This window comes from Manis javanica, chromosome 1 (assembly GCF_040802235.1).
Source record: "Manis javanica isolate MJ-LG chromosome 1, MJ_LKY, whole genome shotgun sequence".
NCBI lineage: Eukaryota > Metazoa > Chordata > Mammalia > Pholidota > Manidae > Manis > Manis javanica.
Window position 1 is genome coordinate 182,705,682 of NC_133156.1, and position 25,169 is coordinate 182,730,850.

At 46.2% G+C, this 25,169-nt stretch overlaps 1 protein-coding gene across 22 annotated transcripts in view; it reads right to left on the minus strand.

The window, feature by feature from the left end:
• Nucleotides 1-25,169, minus strand: part of DYSF (dysferlin) — a 220,531-nt gene that overhangs the window by 157,043 nt on the left and 38,319 nt on the right. For 12 of the 22 annotated variants that reach the window (XM_073211609.1, XM_017668654.3, XM_073211639.1 and 9 more), the window contains exons 4-8: nucleotides 12,968-13,073; nucleotides 4,133-4,247; nucleotides 2,770-2,862; nucleotides 2,188-2,399; nucleotides 390-518 (exon numbers count right to left, since the gene is read on the minus strand). In XM_073211609.1, the coding sequence (XP_073067710.1) occupies nucleotides 390-518; nucleotides 2,188-2,399; nucleotides 2,770-2,862; nucleotides 4,133-4,247; nucleotides 12,968-13,073 (655 nt within the window). The remainder of the gene's footprint in view (nucleotides 1-389; nucleotides 519-2,187; nucleotides 2,400-2,769; nucleotides 2,863-4,132; nucleotides 4,248-12,967; nucleotides 13,074-25,169) is intronic. The other 10 variants (XM_073211629.1, XM_017668664.3, XM_017668659.3 and 7 more) reach the window with 1 other exon arrangement.

The following is a 25,169-nucleotide window of genomic DNA, read 5'->3' on the forward strand; positions in this document are numbered from 1 at the left end:
CTGCTGACCCCCCAGGCCGGACAGAGGGCTGGCCACCACCCACAGCCTTCAGGTGTGGTCTACCCAGAGTGTGCACTGAACTGGGAATTCAACTGGTTCTCAGGTATTCCACCCGACTTCACAGAGGTTGTCACCTCACAGACGGAGCGGGTGGCTGGTCCTGCAGGATGACAGGGATGTGGCACAGTGGGAGCCCAAGGCAGGAATAAGGACTAGAACCCTCTCTCCAATTCCTCAGATAACCTACTCAGGCCCGGGCACATCTCTCAACCCAAGTTAGCCTTTACGTAAACACTGAATGAACTGCCAAGTGTCTGCTGTACAGTCCCAGCACAGTGTCTGCTTGGAAGATCCCCAAGGTCCTAGCCCTGACACTCAGTGCCTCCCACCTCATTGAAAAATGGACTGTTTCCCTTGTGGATCCGCGTCCGCTTGGTCTGCCCAGCAGCTGTGACCTTGACCACAGGCTTGATGTTCACCCCTGGCAGCTGGCGCCCCTCGATCACCTGGACCCTGATCTGAAAGCCAGGAGGGAGCATAAGCAGGAGGAAGGGGGAAGTCATCAGGCAGCCCACTCCCAGCTTCAAGAGAGTCAGAAATCTCAGGAACCATCCTCACTCCTGGCTTCTTGGGAAGGATATTAAAAAGGAATTAGGAAGAGCAATTATAACAATCATATTTTCCCAACACAGTCCCTTGCATCTGTAAAATCCCATAGTTGCACAAAAGAGCTGCCAAGCTGCCCCAAGTAAGCTACCAGCACTAAATCGCAGGGATGGGCCAAGGATCCGGCCCTGCTTCATTTCATGCAGCCATTGGCACAAGCTTGACCTCCTGATGCTGATTTTTTTACATAACTTGAACTTTCCTCACTGACAATTCCCTCAGAGGTCAAATCTATATAGGGATGCAACAATTTGTCATATTCTGAGAAATACAAGTTTGCTCCACTAAACTTTAAGTAAATGAAGGTTGCAGAATATCTGTGCTTCCAATTTAGGCAAAATATTTAAAAATATGAAATTTTGAAAGAGTAAAACAAGTTTCATGCAAAAATAGGATGTTTACTAGTTATACTTTTAATCAGCAGTTATTTATTATTGTTATAATATTAACAGTATATTATATATTATATACTTTTCTACATATTTCTATATCTCAGTTATATATTATTATTTTCTAATCAGCAGTTATTTATTATTTACTAACCAACTTTTTTAAATGCCATACTATAGAAGAACATACTATTAATAACAATGGGAAGGTGGATGCATGATTCTTATTCTCTTAATTTTGCCATATTTTCCAAATTTTCTATAATAAACATATATATTAATTTTCTAAGGAGAAAAAAGGCAATAAGAACACATCTTGAGAATAATAATAATAATTGTTAGAATTTTGTCTCTCAAGCAAACACAGTGATCATAGCTAGGACTTTTGCTTTAATTACCATGATTTAGAACTAAAATATATTTTTACATTTTGTTGCACTTAATAAAGACTGAAGTTTCCTGTTTTTTTAACTTTAAAAGTAGTTCTAAAGAGTTAAATATCACTAAGTTCAACTACATCAAAATGGAAAATTTTGTAGAAAAGAAAATGAATACCCAAAGAAACAAAATTTAAAGGCAAAGAAAATGGGATGAATTTTTGGATAAAAATGTCAAAGAGTGAGGGTTGGACAAATTCAAATTCCACATGGTTTTCAAAAAAATCCACAGCTATAAGGAAGGGAATGGGTATATAGAGAAAAAAGACAGCTAAAGAGTTTAGATTTGGCGATTTCGGTTAAAATGCATATTCTGATTCAGCAGGTCTGGGGCTCTGCATTCCTAACAAACCTCCAGGTGCTGCTCACACTGGTCCACAGTGGGAACAGCAGGAGCTGCCCGGCCAGATGAACTCTGGTCGGAAAACAGGTGACAAATGTAAAAATATGCACAATCTCTGCAGGGACCTTTATCTTTCTTTAAGAGCAAAATCAGGCACTAGGCAGAGGCTTGTTCCAAGGCCCCAAGGTGTGAACCGTCCATTGAGCATCTGCCCAGGACCCAGGGAAACCAGAGACTCCCACCTCCGAGAGCCCTTAGGCCCCTCCCGAGGCTGGGCAGACAGGCAGGCACCGGGCATCTGCAGCTGCTGATCCGGAAAGGAGAAGACCATGGTCAGGGAGTGGCCCATCACCTGGAAATCCTGCGGTTTGTCCGACAGCAGCTTTCTGGACATGGGTGCGCTTCTCTTTCTTTTGCCCCCAGGGTGGTAGTGGGGAGGATGGGAGGGTGGCTTCTTTGGGGTGCTGGGACCCTCCGGACCTGGGGCCCCACCCTGATCCAGGAATGGCTCTGCCTCATCTCCTGTGAGCCCCTGGTCCTCAGTGTCCTCCTCTCCTCCTGTGTCTGGAAGGAGAGGGTGCTAATGAGGACCAGGTCCCTCTGGCCCTGCCCTGGGACCCCACCCAGCTGACGGAGGACCCAAAGAGCATGGGTGCTGAGACCCACCACCCGTGCCCCTGCCCCTCCCCTTCCCTGTTGATGAGCCAGGACAGATGAAGAAGAAGGAAAAGGAGCTTCTGAAGGCTGAAACTTGAGGGCAGTCAGTCCAATTAGTCACCAGGGAGGACACAGGATGGCCCTAGCCCTCCCCACCATGTCTGCAGCAAGAGTCCCTCCAGACACCTTGTCCCACTCCCCGCTGAGCTGATGGTCGTGGCAAGTGAGACAGTTACAGGGGGTAGGACTGAGATAGGAACAGCTGGCTGTGTCTCACCCGTGGGGGCCAGCCACTTCTTTCCAGAGTATCTCGTGTCCACGGTGCTGTCACTGAGCAGGGACCATGTCTCGGCCCGGCTCTGTCCCCCACCTGGCATGTGGGCAGGGCACAGCCCCAGGAGGGGAGAGGTGCTGGGTGAGGGAAGCCAGCCTGACGTACCCCACCCCAACCCTGCTCCCCGTGCCTGCCCCGGCCTGGCACAAAGCGCAGAAATGGTTACCCTGTCCGTCGGGGACTGTCCATTCTCACCACCTTTCTGACAGGACTGGGAACAAACAGACACCTCTAGGAGCCTTCCCTGTATGGCCTAAACCTCACTCTATCACATCCTCCTCCAGGTTTCCAGAATAGTCAAAGCCCTTTTGTCTCCCCACCCTCTGTCATCAGGCTGACCCCTTCTTCCCCAACCCCAGCCTGTGCTCCAGTCCCAGCTGACCTCCCATCTCTAAGCTCAGACAGTGCCAAGCCCCAACAAGACAGGCCCTGCTTTACCTCCCCCTCCACAGGCCCCATGCAGGGCTGGGCTGCACAGACTTAGGGCACAGCCCAGGTGGCAGCTGCTGGGATTTAAGTCTGAGTTTGCCTCTCGCTCCCTTCACCATGAGAGAAACTACAGACTCTCATGGGCAAGTCCCCACCCAGCCCATCTGTGTAGCTTCCTGCTCACCCTAGCAGGTGGACCACCTCCCCTGTCACCCAGCTAAATCCAAGCCAGCCACCATGGAGTGGGCCCTGCCTTGACAAGGCTGACAGAGGCAAGGGAAGAGAGCTGAAGCAACCTTGGGACTTAGCTCATTCAGTCTGCTCACTTCACAAATGATAAGCTAGGCCCAGAGGAGGAGAGTGGCTGATCTAATACACAGCTACTTGATGCCAAAGGCAAGACAGGAACTCATGCCCCCTGACTTCAGCTCAGGGCTCTTTCAAGGAAAATCCAGCTTTTGTCACATGCCACCAGCAAAGGTCTGCTGAGTGCTAGGGCAGGAAAGCACTGGCCTCCAGAGAGAGTGGGACCTCAGGCATGATCTGGGACAGACCCCACCCCAGAACAGGCATGCCCTCAGAAGCTCCCAGCCATCTCAGAGCCGCCCAGGCAGAGCACCCCGCCCAGGCACAGCTCCCGCCCTGGACAGCCAGGGTGCATGGGGCAGCATCCTCACATCATCCTTGCAGCACCCAGGGGAGCAGGTCTCCTGTCCCTTTTTACCACATGGCAGAGGCAGCTCTCACAACTCCCACCCACTGGGAAGCCCGAGTTTGGGGAAGGCAGCAGAGGCTGGCTGAGGCCTCACTGTGACCCCACCCCCAGGCTCAGGTGCCACTGCCTCTTCCCCAGGGACCCTGCCCAGGGGCTCCTCACCAGCCACCATATCCAGGTCAGGCAGAGTCGGGGAGGGGTCCAGAGGCCCAGAGGGTGGAAACGTGGGCACGGCTCCCGGGAGTGGCGTGTAGGACACCTGAAGGACCAGAGAGGCCTGGAAGAGATGGGGGCAGGGGGGCAGGGGGGCAGCGGGTCAGGGCCCTGGCCCCAGATCACCGCCATTCAGCCTCCTGCCTGCTCCTGTCACCCCTCCACCAAGGAGGATGGCTCTGACAGGGCTCAGCTCTGCAGCAGACGGGCACTGCCACCCCAGAGCCCCATCAGCACAGCCAGGTGGTCAAGAGCACAGACTCCGGAGTCAGGTTCCACCACTCAGGAGCTGTGTAACTGCGGGCAAGATCTGTAACCTCACTGTGCCTCAGTTTCCACATCTGTAAAATGGGGGTGGTAACAGCAGTAGTACCTTCTCATGAGTCAGATGAGGATGAAATTAGCTAACAGAGCACTTCATAAACTTTCATAAATGAATCAGCAATCCATCCTCTCATGCAGGGTTTTTTTTTTACAATTTTTTTATTAAGGTATTATTGATATACATTCTTTTCTTTTTTTAGGAGAGCAAGGTACAGGCTTTTATTTAGAGATAAAGTGAAAGGACAGAGCTCCCAGCTCATGCCAGGAGGGGACAAGAGAGTCCTCACCAGGAGGGGACAAGAGAGTCCTGATATACATTCTTATGAAGGTTTTACATGGAAAATAATGTGGTTATTACATTCACCCATATTATCGAGTCCCTCCCCACTCCCACCCCATTGCAGTCACTGTCCATCGGTGTAGTAAGATGCCACAGTCACTACTTGTCTTCTCTATGCTACACTATCTTCCCCATGATCCCCCACACACCATGTGTGCCAATCATACCCCTCAATCCCCTTCTCCTTCCCTCCCCACACGCCCTCCCCCACCCTTCCCCTTTTGTAACCCGTAGTCCCTTCTTGGAGTCTGTGAGTCTGCTGCTGTTTTGTTCCTTCAGTTTTCCTGCAGGATTTTTAAACTCGCAGGCCCATCTTCAGGTAAAAGCCCCTTTGGCCATTCTGCTCAGCCAAGGATCCACCCTATTTCTCCACAGACAGCAGCTCATCCTTGCTTTGCTCAGGCCCCAGCTAGCTCTGAGAAAGTCTTGGGGTCCTGCTCACCTTTCTGAGCCCTCTTCCCTTCCAGAAGCACCTGTCCCCAGCCTCAACCTCAGCTGCTCCAGCTTTGACCAGCTGAGAGGAGAGTGGCTGGTCCCACCATTCATGTGGACCAGGGAAGGCTGCCTTGTGCCCTCATCCCCCAGGCCCCCACCACAAGACCTGGCCAGCCGTGCAGCTCCTAGGCCAGTGGGGGCCTGGCTGAGCCTCCCCTGGCACCACAAATCAGTCAGTGCTCCTGGGGCAGCCTTTGTTATTGATCAAAACAATAAGTGCTCTATTTAAGAAACTTTGCAAAGTACCTTAAAGAAAAAAAAATTCAAAAGTAAACAAATTGCCATAATTCCACCACTGTTCACAGTTTGGTACAATTCTTTCCAATATTTTAAAATAAATATTGTACAGCTCTGCTTTATATAAAATGCTTTTATCTTAATGTTAGATAGTAAGCATTTCCCCAGATTTTGACAAACCCCTCATAAACTTAATTGTTAATGATACATTATAACTTCTGAGCCACTCTGCATAACTCACTAGACATGTCTGTTGAGTAGTACATATTAGGGATGTCCAGAAACTCCTGGAATGAATCCTGGTCCTGAGACAGAAGGGGTTGAAGACCCTGGATGTCAGATCTGAGGCTTGAATCCTCCAAATTGGAGCCTGGGCAGGGGCAGCTACACTAAGGTCAGGGCTGGTGGGAGGGTGGGGCTCAAAACAAGAAGAAGGAGGCTTGAGCCAGCTCAGCATCACAGGAGACCAGGGAGGAGGACCAGGAAGGCAATGAGACCCTTTAAGTCCAGGATTCAAGGCACGGCCCTAACTGCCCTGCAGGTTCCTGAACTACCACAAGGTGTCGCCATTGAAGCAGCACGGTGCCCCCGCACACCAAGCTCCTGCCGCCCAAAGGGAAACAAGCAGCCTCTCCGGCTGCCCCAGATACTCATGCCCGCTCACAGCCACGCTGGACTCCTGCAGATTCCAATCAATAGGTCTGGGGTGGGCCTAGGCATCTGCATTTTTAACAGCCCTCCTCATCATCATCAAAAGGCAAGTTGGGCTCTTTGGAGAAATAATTCTAGGTCTCAGCCAGGAAGGTAGATGACCCTGGACATCTTCCTTTGTGCCACAAAACAAGGAAATACTCAAAAAGTGATAGAAACATGTCAGAAGGAGCCTACTTTCAGAGACTCCCACTGGCCAAATCTGGGACAATGTAAACATGAAAATAAATAATGATGTAACAGATTTAAACCACTGAATAAAATAGGAAAACATGAATCCCTAAATAAATAAACAGGGAGAGAGAAAGCTTCTCCTTACAGTGAAACACCAACTGCTTAATGCAGGAAAGTAAAAAAAAAACTGATTTAGAATTTTGTCATTTTAGCAGCCATCAAAATACTAATAAACCAGCCAGGAAGCGACAATGGCTGTGAAAAATTCCGGGAAAAAGCTGGATGAAGAACAGGGTATTTATCATCACAAAGCACCCCCCCTAAAATCCTTATTCGAAATGGGAATGGATCAGTGGAGAGACCCAGCACACATACATTAACCATATGATCCAGTTTAATGGCATGGTGAGGAACCAAAGAACTCGGTCACCTACAATCCAATGTGGTCAGCACAGCGTCTCTGCTCTGTTGCTGCCAAAGACACACAACCTGAATCTTACCACAGGGGAATGTTGGACAAACCCCAACTGAGGGACATTCCACAAAGTAACTGGCCTGTAGTCTCCAAAATGTCCAGGTCACAAGTGTACAAAAGTCAAAGAAAGACTGAGTAATTCTCCCAGACGAGAGGCGACTAAAGAGACAAAACAACTACCACAATGCATGATCCATGACTGGGTGCTTTTGCTATAAATGACACTGTTGAAAAAACTGATGAAACTTGGATAGGGGTCTGTGGGTTAAATGACAGTGCTTATTAACATCAATTTCCTCAATTCTTGCAGGTTGTATGGTGGTTCTGTAGGAGCAAGTCCTTAGTCGGAGAAAATGCACAGTAAATTCAGGGTGATGGGCCAGGAGTTTGGTGACTTGGTTGCAAATGGTTTAGGACAAAGTACTTTTTGTACTATTCTTGCAACCTTTCTTTAAATCTTAAACTGTTTTAAAATGAAAGGTTTAAAAAGCTGAGAAATCTGTGTCTGCTATGACCACAGAAATCTCACTCCACAAAGACAAATAAAGCCCCTCACACACTCATTGCTGATTCCACTCTCCAGAAGTAGTGTGAGGTCAGGACCAGCCACATGGCTAGCAAGCCAAGAGCAAAATTAACATTAAGATTTCAAGATGGTAACAGCAGAGAATTAAAGCAAGTGCAGGGTCCGACTGTCCATGAGGCTGGCCCTGTGAGGGGTGTTTGCTCGACCTAGCCTGAGATGGGTGTGCATCTGAAAGATGGGGAGCCCCCACCAGATATTTCTTGCCTGACCCATTTATTCATTCATTCATTCATTTGCTTATTCTTTCCCTGCACAAATATATATCGAGCACCTGCTAGGGACCAAGCACTTCGAGATATTAGGATGCTTCCAAGAACAAAGCAAAAGCTCTTGCCCCCAGGGAGCTGACATCTTGGCAGAGGAGACAGACAAATAATAAACATGCATATGAAATAGGTACATAGAATATAGAGTATGTTAGAAATAAATGAAAAAGTAAATCATGGCAAGAGGGATCAGGGGAGCAGGAAGGGGTACAGCTTGCAGTGTTAAATCAAGTGGTCTGGCAGTGAGGTGAGGAGAATTTGAGCAATACTTTGAAGGGGGCACTGCTTGGCTGTCCTTCAGCCCTGGGTTCTTCTAACACTTGATGACTGAGGTCTTCTGACCCTGGGACCAGATCCCCTTGAAGAACACCTCTTCCTATTTCTTGGGGCTTTCCCCTCCTACCCACCCTCTCCACACCACCTGGGGGCTTCTAGTGTACCACCTCTGTGCTCTGTGCAGAGGTAGAGCCACAGCTCCACACTATGGCCCAGGTACCAGCACCTAGGTACCAGCATGGGGTTCAGGAGCAGCGCTCCAGGAGAAGCAGGAAAGGGCAGCAGCCAGAATCCAGCAGCCCTTCCTGGGATTTCCTGAGCCTCAGGTACCTCCACACTGAGCACCCCACACCAACCTCCTGAAGAACTGGCAACATCCCGTGGCTCCAAGCACCTGTATGAGATTTCCAGCACTGAGCCAGTTCCATCTTTCAGATACCTATCAAGGAGCCACAGGTACTTCCCGGCAGCTCCAGAGGATCTAGAGCCCAGGATCTAGAACAGGCTCCAGAGACCATGCTTCAGGCCTGCAGGTGGTTAACACTGGAGGCTTCTAGCTCTAGCGGGAATCTGAAGGAAAGGGGACATGTTGCCCCATCCAGGGTAAAGACCTCCAGCTCACTGTAACATCATACCTCATAGCCTGTCCCCCTCTCTATACATAACCAAAGCTGAGATTTTCTTCCTGTGGAACATATGTGAGCTCCATGCCCTCCCAGACCACTGACCTTGGCCTAGAGTCCCCAGCAGGAGCCTCCTTGAGGCCGTCCACGTCAAGGTACCCCACCTACAGCCCTGCTTCTCAGGTCTCCAGCCCCAGCACCACCTTGCAGTCAGTCATCCTATCACATGACCATTATCGGTCAATCATGTGTCCACCAAAGCACAGTGCCCTGGAGGAGGTCACCTCAGTCATGCATACCTGCCATCTTGGGATCCACAGTAGACAATATCACAGAAGTCTGGAGGGCCCTGTTTGGCCCTCCAGAAACCAGAGGCAAAGGCAGGGGACAACCTCATCAGATCCTCCAGCAGGTTCCGCGGCCAGCCTGTGAGATCCTCTGCCTACCCTACAGGCTCAGGCCCTTGCTTGCTGCCTACCTCCTGGGCCACAGCTCTCTGACACTCAGCTCAGCAAGACCAGCCCATGCCCACCTCTCCCAACATACACTCTTCATAGACCGGAAAGCCCGTAGTGCCTGGGCCTTATTTACCTTTCCCTCAGACAATGTCCAGAAGGGTAAGATGTGGCCCTGAGCTGAAGCAGGGGTTGGTACTGTATCTTCAGAAAACTTGAAGGAAACTCAGAGATTCACCAGAGCTCTGTGCTACCCACCTCCAGTCCCCACTCCCAACATGCAGCCTGACCCGGCTCACTCACTCACCAGGCCACTATTCTTGTCAGCCCACGGGTTTCCCTTTCTAGTCTGACTTCAGCTTTTAAGGCCGAGGCAACAGTGATACTGTTCTTGTGGTCCATCCACAACCTCACTAGCAAGCTGCTCTCAAAATACATTGTGAGAATGTTGCTCTTTTCCCCCATACCCAATTCTCCCTGGACCTGGAGGCTCCCTCAGGACAGGGGTAGCATTTTCCCCTTCAGTCTAGAAGCTATCTGAAGATAGATTTGGCATCTTCTCATGGCACAAAGCCCAGTGTGCCATGTCAGATGGGATTTGGCTGAGAATACTGCAACACAGGGCAACGAGTCCATGGCCCAGCCTGCAGGAGGGCCTCATGGTCTCCAGTGGCCCACCTCCTCTCAGTCCTCCCAATGTTTCCTAAGGATCCCACAGGCCCTGTCTCATGCCCATCCCTCCATCAGCAAATTCCTTTGGAAACTGAGCTATGCCCAACCAGAGACACCTGGCATGCTCTGCCTGTGGGGCCCAGCCCTGAGGTGGCCAGTGAGAATCTTCAGCTTCTGGCACAGCTCCCTGTCCCTTCTGAGCATGTCTTAACTTTTCTGTGCCTCCTGCTGCTTTGCAACCAGCCCCAGGTTCCACATGGGAAGCCCCAGCTCAGAGGGCCTTGGGTGATGCCTAGGGCTTCTCTGCAACCTAGTGCTATCACTAGGGACTACAAGATGGACCCAGACCCTCCCCACAGGCCAGAGCTGTCTCCTGGGCATAAGGGGGGAGCCTGACTCTCCTAGCCCATGCTCAGCTGGGGGCCAAATGAAGCAGGGCCCAGCCCACTCCCCCATCCATCGCCTCTGGCTCTCACACTCTCTTCTTGGAGACATGGTTTGTGAAGGGTTGGCAAGTTCAGCAGAGAACCAGGGGTCCCAGCCCAGGGAAGAAAACCGTTGGTTCCCAGCTGGTGAGCACCAGGCATAGACAGAGTGTGGGAACAACAAGGGAGCAGATGAGTGACCCAGGGATGGTCACCAGCCTGGCTCAGCCCCATGGACGGGGGTGAAAAGCTCCATCTCCAGGGCTGGATGGGCCTTTGAACTTGGAGGGGAGCAAGTGCAGAACATGAAGGAAACTATTGGGTCATGGATGCATATAGGGCTAAAGAAGAGAGATGTGTGAGCTGCTCGGCCAGAAGGTGGGAAACCCTGGCTGGAGGCACTGGGGGGCATACACAGCAATGCAGGCAGCTCCATCCTGAGATGTGCTGGAGAAGCACTGAGCAGATCCCCTCACTCAAAGTACCTCTCCCACCAGCCGCCCATGCTTCCTCCATCGGTGCTCTGCACCTTTAAAGAGAGCTCTGGCCCTCTTCGAGATCCCCTGGAGGGGTAGCTCCAGAAGTCCTTAGAATCCTTTTCAACAATAGGTATGTGTGTGATATTGTGATCTATAATAAGAAATATATATATTTGGTCTTCGTCCCTGTTTATGGCACAGAGATCCTAAAACCCTAGAAATTTCCTAGGAGATGAGAATGCTAAAGGTGTCTTTTGTTATGTTAATGAGGTGACTTTTGGTGAGACCCTAAGGATGGGAGGTGGTTGCTAGTGAAGCCGGCTTGTGATGAGAGAGTTGGAACTTTCAGCCCCCCTCCCCACCCCCAGTGCCGTCCTCCACCACCTCCAGGGAGGGGAGAGGGGCTGCAGATGGAGTTCAGTCACGAAGGTCCAATGGTTTAATCACTCCTGCCTATGTAATGAAGCCACTATAAAAACCCAAAGGACAGGGTTCAAAGAGCTTCCAGGTTGGTGAATACATGGAGATTTGGGGACAGTGGCCCATGCAGAGAAGGCATGGAAATTTCACACCCTTCTCTAAACCTTACCCTATGTGTCTCCTCCATCTGGCTGTCCTATACCATTTTATAATAAACCTGTAATCTAGTAAGTAAAGTGTTTCTCCAGGTTCTGAGACACTCTAGCAAATCAATCAAACCCAAGAGGATCTCAGAAACTCTGATATATAGCTGGTCAGTCAGAAGCACAGGTGACAACCTGGACTTGAGACTAGCATCTGAGGTATTGCTGGGAGTAGGGATGGATAGTGCTGTGGACTGAGCCCTAACCTGTGGTAGCCTGTGGGATCTGACACTGTCTTCTGTCTTTGCTAGAAGTTGTCAGAATTGACTTAAATCATAGAACAAACAGCCTGTGTTGGAGAGTTGCTTGGTGATGTGGAAAAACCCATACACTCAAATTGGAAATTGGTACTAGAACACTTAGGGAGCATTAGGAGACTGGAGAGTTCAAAGGGGGAACCAGGAGGACTCAGGAGGTGATGGAGACAGGCTCACCGATTATGCACTGAGCCAGAATGTTCTACCAGTGAGCACTGTCTGGGAAAGAGACGGATGCTCCTGGGAAGTGGCATTCCTTCATCAAGGAAGCACCCCACCCATTACTGGCCTGAGATGCCTCAGGAGAAATTCCAGCATTAGAAGGGCAGTGAACCAGGAGTCCATTTAAATCCGCTCCATGCCTGAGTGTTAGGAGATGCGCCCCCTGATTTATGTCTCCATTTGTACATCAATTCACGGCATGACTTCAGTCAGTCACTCTCTCTCTCTAGTGCTCAGTACCCACTAGTGGTTCTATTCAATGCTCTGCCCAATATTTTTTGGTTCTATTCAGCCAAGGAAATCTTGGCTGATTTCCCGAGCCAGGCAAGAGCCCCAGTTTCAGTTTCACACACACACACACACACACTCTCTCTCTCTCTCTCTCTCTCTCTCTCTCTCTCTCTCTCTCTCTCTCTCTCTCGCGCGCGCGCGCACGCGGGGCAAGGCATCCCTGCTTGCCCAAAAGAACTCAGCCCAGAATCCGTGGGGCCTCACTGGGAGAAAGTATTTCCAAATTGATAGTGCCCCAGTGCATCCTGGGAGGTAAGGCTGACCCAGAAGGAAGGTCAGGAATTCTACTGAGCAGGAAGAAAGAACCCTGCAGGGTATATTTAGCTCACTAAAAATAACGGGAGGCAGGAGATGAGGGCTGGGAATTGTCTGCTAGGACTGGGAGAGCACTGGGAAGGCTGGGGGAAGGGCAGGGAGGGCAATGGAGGAAAGGAAGAGAGTCTGACAGGTCCCAGTGGGCAGGGGACAGGGATGTCTGTCTCTCTTCCCTTTTGACCTGTGACCCAGATGACTCAGATATTCCAGATCTGGAGAAAAAGGGCTGGGGGGTGAGGAGGGCTTCCGGGAAGACTGGTAAGACATAGGGATTCCAGTGAAAAAACCAATCCCAGGAGGCAACTATGCCTGCCTCCAGGACAGGAGGTGATCCAGGCGCAGGCCAAGCTGGTGTGAAGCCAGGCTAACTTGAGCCCTGCAGGTGGAGCCAGGGTCCCCTCCCATCCCCTCCCATCTCTGTCACCCCAGGGCCCCTCCCGGGCACCCCAAGCTCTGGCCAGGGTAAGGCCTGGATGCTGGGAGCTAGACTATGACACACCACTGGAGTCAGAAACTGGCCAGCCCAATGGGCACTTACCCCTGTGGGCTGCTTCTTGGTGTCCAGCAGGGGGGCATTGAAGCTGGCAGATAGACTGGGAGTGGCAAGGACCTTCCGGAGTGGGATCTTGGCTTCCCCCAGGAACCTTAGAAGAGAGAAAAGTGGCATGTAGAAAACTAGCCTAATTGCCTGGCTTGTCTCCCACCATGCCCTTCACCATCACCACCACACAAACACCCCACAAAGCTGATCTGCCGAGAACCCATAGCCACCTAGGGTCCCTTGAGGCTCCCCCTAAACCCTGTCCCAGGAAGGCTAGCCCCCTTTCCCTGCATAAGAGGAATAAGACTCACCTTCCCTTCCCCCAAGGTCAACTTTGACCCCTTTGTACCCCTCCCCAGAGGCCCAGGCACCCAACTCCTGTCCACCTGGGTTCTTCCTCATAAGGGCTGTCTTGCCCATGGGATCTCAGCACCAGCAGATCAGTGTCTCCTGAAAGCATGGGCTGCTTCTCCATCATTATTCTGCATTGCTCTCAGGCCCCAGTAGCTCCTCTGACTCAAGTCTACACAGGCCATCTATACTGTTTTCTTAACACTCAGCCAGCAGTGATGATAACTGAAAAACAACAGTCCTTCCATTCCTCAGGGACTGGAAGAAAAGAAAATTGAGGAAGGAGAGACATGCCCTGCCCCCATGAGAGGTCTAGGACCCACAGCACACCCCTGAAGCCACATCTCTGATTGAGGGGAAGGGGCTTGTGAATAGATGGGCTCTTAGGAAAGAGTGGGGAGGTCACCACATGATGGTCAGTGATGGGAACCTTGAAAAAGTGCCAAGGAGAACATTAATGAAAGAGATTGAAGATGACATAAATAAATGGAAAAAAAAACCCTGGATCAGATGGTTTCACTGCTGAATTTTATCAAACATTTAGTGAAGACCTAATACCCATCCTCCTTAAAGTTTGTCAAAAAGTAAAGGAGGAGGGAATACTCCCAAACTCATTCTATGAGGCCAACATCACTCTAATACCAAAACCAGGCAAAGACACCACAAAAAAAGAAAATTACAGACCAATATCCCTGATGAACATGGATGCAAAAATACTCAACAAAATATTAGCAAAGCAAATTCAAAAATACATCAAAAAGACCATCCATCATGATCAAGTAGGATTCATCCCAGGGATGCAAGGATGGTGCAACATTCGAAAATCCATCAACATCATCCACCACATCAACAAAAAGATGGACAAAAACCACATGATCATCTCCATAGATGCTGAAAAAGCATTCAACAAAATTCAACATCCATTCATGATAAAAACTCTCAACAAAATGGGTATAGAGGGCCAGTACCTCAACATAATAAAGGCCATATATGATAAACCCACAGCTAACATCATACTGAACAGTGAGAGACTGAAAGCTTTTCCTCTGAGATTGGGAACAAGAAAAGGATGCCCACTCTCCTCACTGTTATTTAACATAGTACTAGAGGTCCTAGTCATGGTAATTAGACAAAACAAAGAAATACAAGGAATCCAGATTAGTAAAGAAGAAGTTAAACTGTCACTATTTGCAGATGACATGATATTGTACATAAAAAACCCTAAAGACTCCACTCCAAAACTACTATAACTGATATCGGAATACAACAAAGTTGCAGGATACAAAATCAACATACAGAAATCTGTGACTTTCTTATACACTAACAATGAACCAATAGAAAGAGAAATCAGGAAAACAATTCCATTCACAACTGCATCAAAAAGAATAAAATACCTAGAAATAAACCTAACCAAAGAAGTGAAAGACCTATACCCTGAAAACTATAATTTCTCTTAAGAGAAATTAAAGAGGACACTAACAAATGGAAACTCATCCCATGGTCTTGGCTAGGAAGAATTAATATAATCAAAATGGCCATCTGGCCAAAAGCAATATACAGATTTGATAAATCCTTATCAAATTACCAACAGCATTCTTCAATGAACTGGAACAAACAGTTCAAAAATTCATATGGAAATACCAAAGACCTCGAATAGCCAAAGCAATCCTGAGAAGGAAAAATAAATTGGGGGGGATCTCACTCCCCAACTTCAAGCTCCACTACAAAGCCACAGTAATCAAGACAATTTGGTACTGGCACAAGAACAGAGCCCCAGACCAGTGGGACAGAATAGAGACTCCAAACATTAACCCAAACATATATGGTCAATTAATATATGATAAAGGAGCCATGGACATACAATGGTGAAATGACAGTCTTTTCAACAGATGGTGCTGGCAAAACTGGACAGCTACATGTAAGAGAATGAAACTGGATCACTGTCTAACCCCATACACAAAAGTAAATTCAAAATGGATCAAAGACCTGAATGTAAGTCATGAAACCATAAAACTCTTAGAAAAAAACATAGGCAAAAATCTCTTGGACATAAACATTAGTGACTTCTTCATGAACATATCTCCCTGGGCAAGGAAAACAAAAGCAAAAATGAACAAGTGGGACTATATCAAGCTGAAAAGCTTCTGTACAGCAAAGGACACCATCAATAGAACAAAAAGGCATCCTGCAGTATGGGAGAATATATTCACAAATGACAGATCCGATAAAGGCTTGACATCCAAAATATATAAAGAGCTCACGCACCTCAACAAACAAAAAGCAAATAATCCAATTAAAAAATGGGCAGAGGAGCTGAACAGACATTTCTCCAAAGAAGAAATTCAGATGGCCAACAGACACATGAAAAGATGCCCCACATTGCTAGTTACCAGAGACATACAAATTAAAACCACAATGAGATATCACCTCACACCAGTAAGGATGGCTACCATCCAAAAGACAGACAACAACAAATGTTGGCGAGGTTGTGGAGAAAGGGAAACCCTCCTACACTGCTGGTGGGAATGTAAATTAGTTCAACCATTGTGGAAAGCAGTATGGAGGTTCCTCAAAATGCTCAAAATAGACTTACCATTTGACCCAGGAATTCCACTTCTAGGAATTTACCCTAAGAATGTAGCACTCCAGTTTGAAAGAGATAGATGCACCCCTACAAGCAACCTAAGTGTCCATCAGTAGATGAATGGATAAAGAAGATGTGGTACATGTACTCAATGGAATATTATTCAGCCATAAGAAGAAAACAAATCCTACCATTTGCAACAACATGGATGGCTCAGTGAAATAAGCCAGGTGGCGAAAGACAAGTACCAAATGATTTCACTCATATGTGGAGTATAAGAACAAAGAAAAACTGAAGGAACAAAACAGCAGCAGGATCACAGAACCCAAGAATGAACTAACAGTTACCAAAGGGAAAGGGACAGGGAGGATAGGTGGGAAGGGAGGGATAAGGGTGGGGAAAAAGAAAGGGGGCATTACGATTAGCATGTATAATGTGGGGGGTGCACAGGAGGGCTGTGCAACACAGGGAAGACAAGTAGTGATTCTATAGCATCTTACTAGGCTGATGGACAGTGACTGTGATGGGGTTTGTGGGGGGACTTGGTGAAGGGGGTACCCTAGTAAACATAATGTTCTTCATGTAACTGTAGATTAATGATAACAAAATTTTAAAAATGGGTATAGAGGCAAGTACCTCAACATAATAAAGGCCATATATGACAAACCCACAGCCAACATCATACTTAACAGCAAGAAGCTGAGAGCTTTTTCTGTAAGATCAGGAACAAGACAAGGATGCCCACTCTCCCCTCTTTTATTCAACATAGCTCTGGAGGTCCTAGCCATGGCAATCAGACAATACAAAGAAATTAAAGGCATCCAGGTTGGCAAGGAAGAGGTTAAACTGTCCCTGTTTGCAAATGATATGATATTGTACATAAAAAACCCTAAAGAATCTACTCCAAAACTACTACTAGATCTAATGTCTGAATTCAGCAAAGTTGCCAGATACAAAATTAATACACAGAAAACTGTTGCATTCATATCACTAACGATCAACTAGCAGAAAGAGAAATCAGGAAAACAATTCCATTCACAATTGCATCAAAAAGAATAAAATACCTAGGAATAAACCTAACCAAGGAAGTGAAAGACCTGTACTCTGAAAACTACAAGACACTCATGAGAGAAATCAAAGAAGATACCAATAAATGGAAACACATCCCATGCTCATGGATAGGAAGAATTAATAGTGTTAAAATGGCCATACTGCCCAAAGCAATCTATACATTCCATGCCATCTCTATCAAAATACCAATGGCATTTCTCACTGAGCTAGAGCAGTAATCCTAAAATTTGTATGAAACTACAAAAGACCCTGAACAGCCAAAGCAATCTTAAGAAAGAACAAGGCTGGAGGTATAACACTCCCTGATTTCAAAACATACTACAAAGCTATGGTAATGCAGACAGTATGATAGTGGCACAAGAACAGATACATTGACCAATGGAACTGAATAGAGAGCCCAGAAATAAACCCAACCTATATGATCAACTCATATATGACAAAGGAGGCAAGTATACACAATGGGGAAAAAACAGCAGTCTCTTCAATAAATGGTGTTGGGAAAACTGGATAGCTACATGCAAAAGAATGGAACTGCATCACTGTCCTACACCATACACAAAAATAAACCCAAAATGGATTATAGACCTAAGTAAAAGACCTGAAACCATAAAACTATTAGAAGAAAACATAGGCAGTAAACTCTTGAACTTCAACATTAGAAATTATTTCTGGATATTTCTTTCCAGGTAAGGGAACAAAAACAAAAATAAACAAGTGAGACTACATCAAACTAAAAAGCTTCTGCACAGCAAAGGACATCATCAATAAAATGTAAAGACAACGAGAGATTAAAGATGGCTGCATGAGAGGAGAGACAGAGGCTTCCTACTAAAACTGGATACAATTAGAAAATTTAATTGGTGAACCTAATCCTGAGAGAGCAACAGGAAAGAGGACTTCAGACTGCACACACCTGGAGAAAAGAGCAGACCTCACCCAACTGGGTAACATATAGGAGCTGTAAGCCCCTTCCCCACCCCAGCTCTCCGGCGGGAGGAAGAGAAACGGAGCAGGGAGGGAGTGGAAGGCATGGGACCGCTGAATATCTTGCTCCGGAGATCTGCGCTGGGAGCACAAACCTACATTTCATGGTGCTTTCATGAGACTGGCATGACTACCAGGTTGGAAAGTTAATACTGGCAGAGTTCCTGGGGAGACTGGGATTCCGGCTGCTTGTGGAAAGCAGGGATCCATATCTGGCTGCTCTGGGACAAAAACCTATACTTGTGTACCTGGCCCACTGGCTCAGGCAGTGGAGACAGGCACAGGAGCCAGGAGGCGGGGAACAGCTCTTTCCTACCTCCAGTACTGCTCCCCTGCGACCCCCGACATTGCTTCAGGGGCTGAGCAGCTCCAGAATAGAGCTTCTGGACACTAGAGGGCGCCATATATAAACATGAACTGCCAAAGGAACCTTGTCCAGAGTAAAATTGTTAATACAACTCTGGAGAAAGATTTAAATGATATGGACCTCGTGACTCTTCCTGAAAGGGAGTTCAAAATAAAAATAATCAACATCCTAATGGAGGTATGGAAAAACATCCAAGAACTCAGGATAGAATTCAGGTCAGAGAGCCAATCGTTAAAGAACACGATGGAGGGTATTAAAAGCAGGTTAGATACTGTGGAGGAGACAATAAATGAAATAGAAACTAGAGAAGAGGAATACAAAGAAGCTGAGGCACACAGAGAAAAAAAATGTAAAGATAACATAGTGTAGGTAGAATGTACTTGCAACAATATATCTGATAAGGGGCTAATATCCAAAGTACATAAAGAACTCACATGACTCAACACCAAAAAACAAATAATCTGATTTAAAAATGGGCATTGGACCTGAATAGACGTTTTTCCAAGGAAGACATACAGATGGTCAACAGACACATGAAAAGATGCTCAACATTATTAATCACCAGGGAGATACAAATCAAAACCATGATGAGATATCACCTGATACCAATCAGAATGGCTAGTATTAACCAGATAAGAAATAACAATTGTTGGCGAGAATGTGGAGAAAAGGGAACCCTTGTACCCTGCTGAAATTAGCACAGCCACTATGGAAAGAAGTATGGAGGTTCTTCAAAGAGCAAAAAATCAAAATACTGTTGATCCAGCAATTCCATTTCTGGGAATCTACCAGAAGAAAATGAAATCATCCATTTGAAAAGATATATGCACCCCTAATTTTATTGCAGCATTATTTACAATAACAAAGATATGGAAGCAGCCAAAGTGTCCATTGATAGATGAATGAATAAAGAAGATGTGATACATAAATATAATGGAACATTATTCGGCCACACAAAGAAAGAAAGAAAGATATTTTGCTTTTTGTGACAACATGGATGGACCTAGAGGGTATTATGTTAAGTGAAATAAATCAGAGAAAGATGAATACCATATGGCTTCACTTATATATGGAATCTGAAAAACAAACAAATAAACAAAACAGAAATAGACTCATAAACACAGAGAATGGACAGTTGGTTACCATGAAAGAGGTGGAGGGAGACAAGTAAAATAGGTGAAGGGCATAAGGAGGTACAAACTTCAAATTATAAAATAAATAATGCAGTCACAGGGATGGAAGTATAGCATAGGAAATACAGCTTATAATATTGTAATATCTTTGTATGGTGACAGATGATAACTACAGTTATCACGGTGAGCATTTAGCAATGTATATAATTGATGAATCAGTATATAAACTGTATTTCAATAAAAGAGAAAAGAAAATGGCTTATTGGCTCTGACCTTCTTGCCACTGTATCAAAATCTCTTTAAAAGAAAATGTGTAAATAAATAACTGTGAAAGAAAAAAAAAAAGAATGCCAAGAAAGAGCTAAGAAGTGTGTTCCCTAAGCTAAGAAATGAGCAAACTGCATGTTGCACTTCTGCAGCAGCGACAGGAAATCCAGGGCAGTGAGTGGCCCATGTCAATCAGAATTCTCCCGGGTCTGCATGCTTCCTGCATATTATTGTCAGGGCATGAACAGTGAACAGCCACTCCTCTACTCCCACCAATTGTTTCTTAATTTTTTTTCCCGATGGAAAAAATTATTTTAATACAAATGTGCTTAGTGAAATGTGAATGTACTTAGCGCCACTAAACTGTACACTTAAAATGGTTAAAATGGTAAGTTTTGTTCTGTGTAGTTTATCATAATAAATAAATAAATAGTCACTTCTCTGAGCTTCTGGACAATGAAATCCCTTGATCCATTCCCGTTGCTATTATCTGGCACCTTCCTTTCCCTGCACTCTGTACAACTGATTTGAATATGGGTTTTCATGACCTTGTGAAATAAAACTTCATGAACTTTCCAAGCTGATTTTTAAAACTGGCTGCTCACCATTAGGTACCACCTCATAACCATGAGGATGGTTACTATTTAAAAAAAAACAGACAACAACAAATGTTGGTGAGGATGTGGAGAAATTAGAACCCTTTGTGCCCTGTTGGTGGAACTGGGAAAAGGTGTAATCTCTGTGGAAAACAGTATGGTGGTTCCTCAAAACATTAAACATTTTATTATCATATGATCCTACAATTCTACTTCTGGGTATATATCCAAAAAAAATTGAAAGCAGGGACTTAAAGAATATTTATACACCCATATTCATAACAGCATTGTTCACAACAGTCAAAAGGTAGATGCAACCCAACTATCTAACAACAAATTAATGGATAAATAAAATGTGGTATATGCATACAGCAGAATATTATTTGGCCTTAAAAAAGAAATTTTGATACCTCTTACAGCACGGATGAACCTTGAGGACACTACACTAAGCAAAAAAAGCCAGACACAAAAGGGAAAATATTATGTGATTCCACTTTTCCTAGAAAAGGTAAATTCATAGAGAAAGAAAGTAAAATAAAGGTTACCAGGGGCTGAGGGTAAGAGAAGTGAGACGTTATTATTTAGTGGGTACAGAGTTTCAGTTTGGGATGATGAAAAAGTTCTGAAGATGGATAGTGGTGATGGTTACACAATAATGTATATGTGCTTAAGGCGACTGAATTATATACTTAAAACGGTTAAAATGGTAAGTTTGGTCATACATAGTATAACATGATTAAAAATAAATTAAACAAACTAGCCACTTATCTAAACTTCTGGACAATAAAATTCCTTGATTTCCATTCCTCTTGGAGCTAGCAGATTCTCGGTCACCTTACAAGTTTTCTTGTTAGCAAAGCAATAACTTGATATATGCTTAACATCAATTTTTCTAACATTTCTTCAGAGAAAGGGCTAGTGGTCAGTAATACTCCTTTCTCCTGATGCCGAATCACATTTGTTTTATATTCCTTAACAGCATGTAGCAGGCTTGTACCATAGCTTACTAAATTGGGGTTCCTGGAGTGTCTCCATTCCAGGTCCAGTGTAGGGGAGGCACCTGTCATCAGTGTGCTGACCTAAGTGTTCACAGGACCCAGACATCAAAAAGACCAGACCGTAGGTGTAAAGGACCGGTGATTCCACTGGACATTGGCGTTCAGAGTCGTCCTGTGTCCTTCAAGGGAAGGCTAGGGCAGCAGGGCCGAGGGACCTGCTCCTGCAGGTAGATGGCAGAGCCTGCTCTAGAACTCGGGTTCCCAGTGCCCGGGGCTCAGCCTGGCGGAGCGGGAGGCAGTGCCGAGGGGTGAGGGCGGTTGGTGGGGGGGCGCGCCTGGAGGTGCAGACAGCGGTGCAGGCGGCGCAGAGCCAGCTCGGGGCCCTCCGGGCTGCAGCCTGAGGCCGGCTGGCCCGGGTACGCAGAGCACGGCCGGGGCCACCCACCCCGCCTCCCTTTCTGGCACCCAGCCGCCCAGCCCTCCGCCCAGAATTCCCGGAAGTGGGGCGGGGAACAATGGGAGGAAACTCGGGAGGAAACGCAGAAGGAAGCGCCTCTGAGCCGCTGCCAGCCCGGGCGCCTCCGGGTGGCCGGAGACCTCGGCCGGCAGGGACCGCTTGTTTTTTCCTCCCTTCAGCACCTTTCTGGTTTAGGAAATGCCCCTGCCTCCCACGCACAGCACTGGGGCCTGTGCCGCAGGAGCTGGACGGCCCTCCCAGCCCCTACGTCCCTAGGAAGGGAGGCTGGAGGCAACACAGCAGGCTGTTCTGCCCCAGGGCCTATGGAGCAGGCTGGCCCTAAGGGTGCAGCACAGAATTGCTCTGGGACAAGGGGTACGAGAGGGGAGGACTCTCTGGGGAGGTGGGACGGGGCACAGGAAACCCTGATGGCCACTCTTCATTTACTAATTTCAGAGGATGGAGAAGATGCAGCTTTATTCAGGGGCCTCAGGTTTGGGAAGGCCCAGACCCTGAGCAGACCCACCCCGTCTGGAAATCAAAACTGAGACACAGACCCTAAGGCCCAACCCCACAGGGCATCCAACCAGCAGCAGCTTGTGGCAGACAGGAGGCAGTGGGGGGCAAATGAGGCAAGGACGGGCCTGGGGGTCCTGCACAGGCTATCTGGGAGCCAGCTCTGTGTGCAGAGCATGGTGAGTTGCAAGAAACCCCACCCCATGGGCGTGGGCCCCATCCCCTGCAGCCCACAGACAGAAAAATGCCCTGCCTCTCCCAACCTCCCCAGACCTTGCCATCCCTCTGGCTGTGCTATGTTCTGGAGCCACTGGAATGTGGGGGCAGGCAAACTGTGGGGGCTGAAGAGCTGCTGCCATCCCAAAGACTGAAAGAGAAGTCAGGAATTGGCATGGGGGAGGGAGGGAGAGGTCAACGGAGCTCACATGTTGACAAGGGACGCATTTTTCCTCCATGTAAAAAGAATGCATTCCCAAGTTCATCATGCAGTAGGGCTACTGTCCTGTCGGAGCTGTGCAAAGAGCTATGCAGTGTTAGCTATGCAGATCTGAGCCTTAAATGGGGGGCTATGAATTAAGGAGTCCAAGTAAGTTTATGTTAATGAAGTATGAAAAAATCTAAATAATTCTATTTAAAAACATTAGATCATTTTTCCATTATTATTTATAAGAACAAAACACAAAAGACTGTGTATAATATGCTACCTATTACTTAGAATGACAGACAGAAAGCAGAAGATAGTGGTTGCCAGAGACTTTTGGGGGAAGGGAGAGTGGGGAGTTTTTGCTGAATGGGTACAGAGTTTGTTTTACAAATGAAACAAGTTATGCAGATGGATGGTGGAGATGGCTGGACAACAATGTGCATGTATTGAACATCACCAAACTACACTAAAAAATGGTTTAAATGGCCATTGTTATGTGTACTTTACCATAGTACAAAAGAAATCTATTTAAATAAATATACTACCTATTGTGTGAAAAAGAGGAAAGTCAGAATCTCTACTGGTAATTAAGCAATAATAAAAGAACTCTGGAATGATATCAAAGAAACCAAGAACAGTGGTTACCTTTGTGGGAAGGGTCAGAGCCAGGCAGATAGGGGACAAAGATGACAGAGAGAACTTCTGCATTTTTTTCTTACACTTTTGTTAAAAATAAAAACATAGACCCAAAATAAAAGGCACACATATTGGCAAGGAAGAAGTTAAACTGTTACTGTTTGCAGATGACACAATATTGTACATAAAAAACCCTAAAGAATCCATTCCAAAACTACTAGAACTAATATCTGAATTAAGCAAGGTTGCAGGATACAAAATTAATACACAGAAATCTGTTGCATTTCTATACACTAACAATAAACTAGCAGAAAGAGAAATCAGGAAAGCAATTCCATTCACAATTGCATCAAAAAGAATAAAATACCTAGGAATAAACCTAATCAAGGAAGTGAAAGACCTATACTCTGAAAACTACAAGACATTCTTAAGAGAAATTAAACAAGATGCCAATAAATGGAAATACATCCCGAGCTCATGGATAGAAGAATTAAAATTGTCAAAATAGCCATCCTGAAAGGGGAACCCTCCTATACTGCTGGTGGGAATGTAAATTAGTTCAACCATTGTGGAAAGCAATATGGAGGTTCATCAAAGAGCTCAAAATAGACTTACCATTTGACCCAGGAATTCCACTTCTAGGAATTTACCCTAAGAATACAGCAGCCCAGTTTGAAAAAGACAGATGCACCCCTATGTCTATCACAGCACTATTTACAATAGCCAAGAAATGGAAGCAACCTAAGTGTCCATCAGTAGATGAATGGATAAAGAAGATATGGTACATATACACAATGGAATATTATTCAGCCATAAGAAGAAAACAAATCCTACCATTTGCAACAACATGGATGGCGCTAGAGGGTATTATGCTCAGTGAAATAAGCCAGGTGGAGAAAGACAAGTACCAAATGATTTCACTCATATGTGGAGTATAAGAACAAAGAAAAACTGAAGGAACAAAACAGCAGCAGGATCACAGAACCCAAGAATGAACTAACAGTTACCAAAGGGAAAGGGACTGGGGAGGATGGGTGGGAAGGGAGGGATAAGGGTGGGGAAAAAGAAAGGGGGCATTACGATTAGCATGTATAATGTGGGGGGGGGGACACGGGGAGGGCTGTGCAACACAGAGAAGACAAGTAGTGATTCTATAACATCTTACTATGCTGATGGACAGTGACTGTAATGGGATTTGTTGGGGGGACTTGGTGATGGGGGGAGTCTAGTAAACATAATGTTCTTCATGTAGTTGTAGATTAATGATACCAAAAAATAATAATAATAATAATAATACAATTAAAAAATAAATAAATAGCCATCCTGCCTAAAGAAATCTACAGATTCAATGCAATCCCTATCAAAATACCAAAAGCATTCTTCAACGAACTACAGCAAATAGTTCTAAAATTCATATAGAACCATAAAAGACCCTGAATAGCCAAAGCAATCCTGAGAAGGAAGAATAAAATTGGAGGCATTATGCTCCCTGACTTCAATCTCTACAGCAAAGCCACAGTAATCAAGACAATTTGGTACTGGCACAAGAACAGATCCATGTATCAATGGAATAGAATAGAGAGCCCAGATAGAAACCCAAGCATATATGGTCAATTAACACATGATAAAAGAGCCATGGACATACAATGGGGAAATGACTGCCTCTTCAACAGCTGGTGTTGGCAAAACTGGACAGCTACAGGTAAGAGAATGAAACTGGATTACTGTCTAACTCCATACACAAAAGTAAACTCGAAATGGATCAAAGACCTGTTGTAAGTCATGAAACCATAAAACTCTCGGAAGAAAACATAG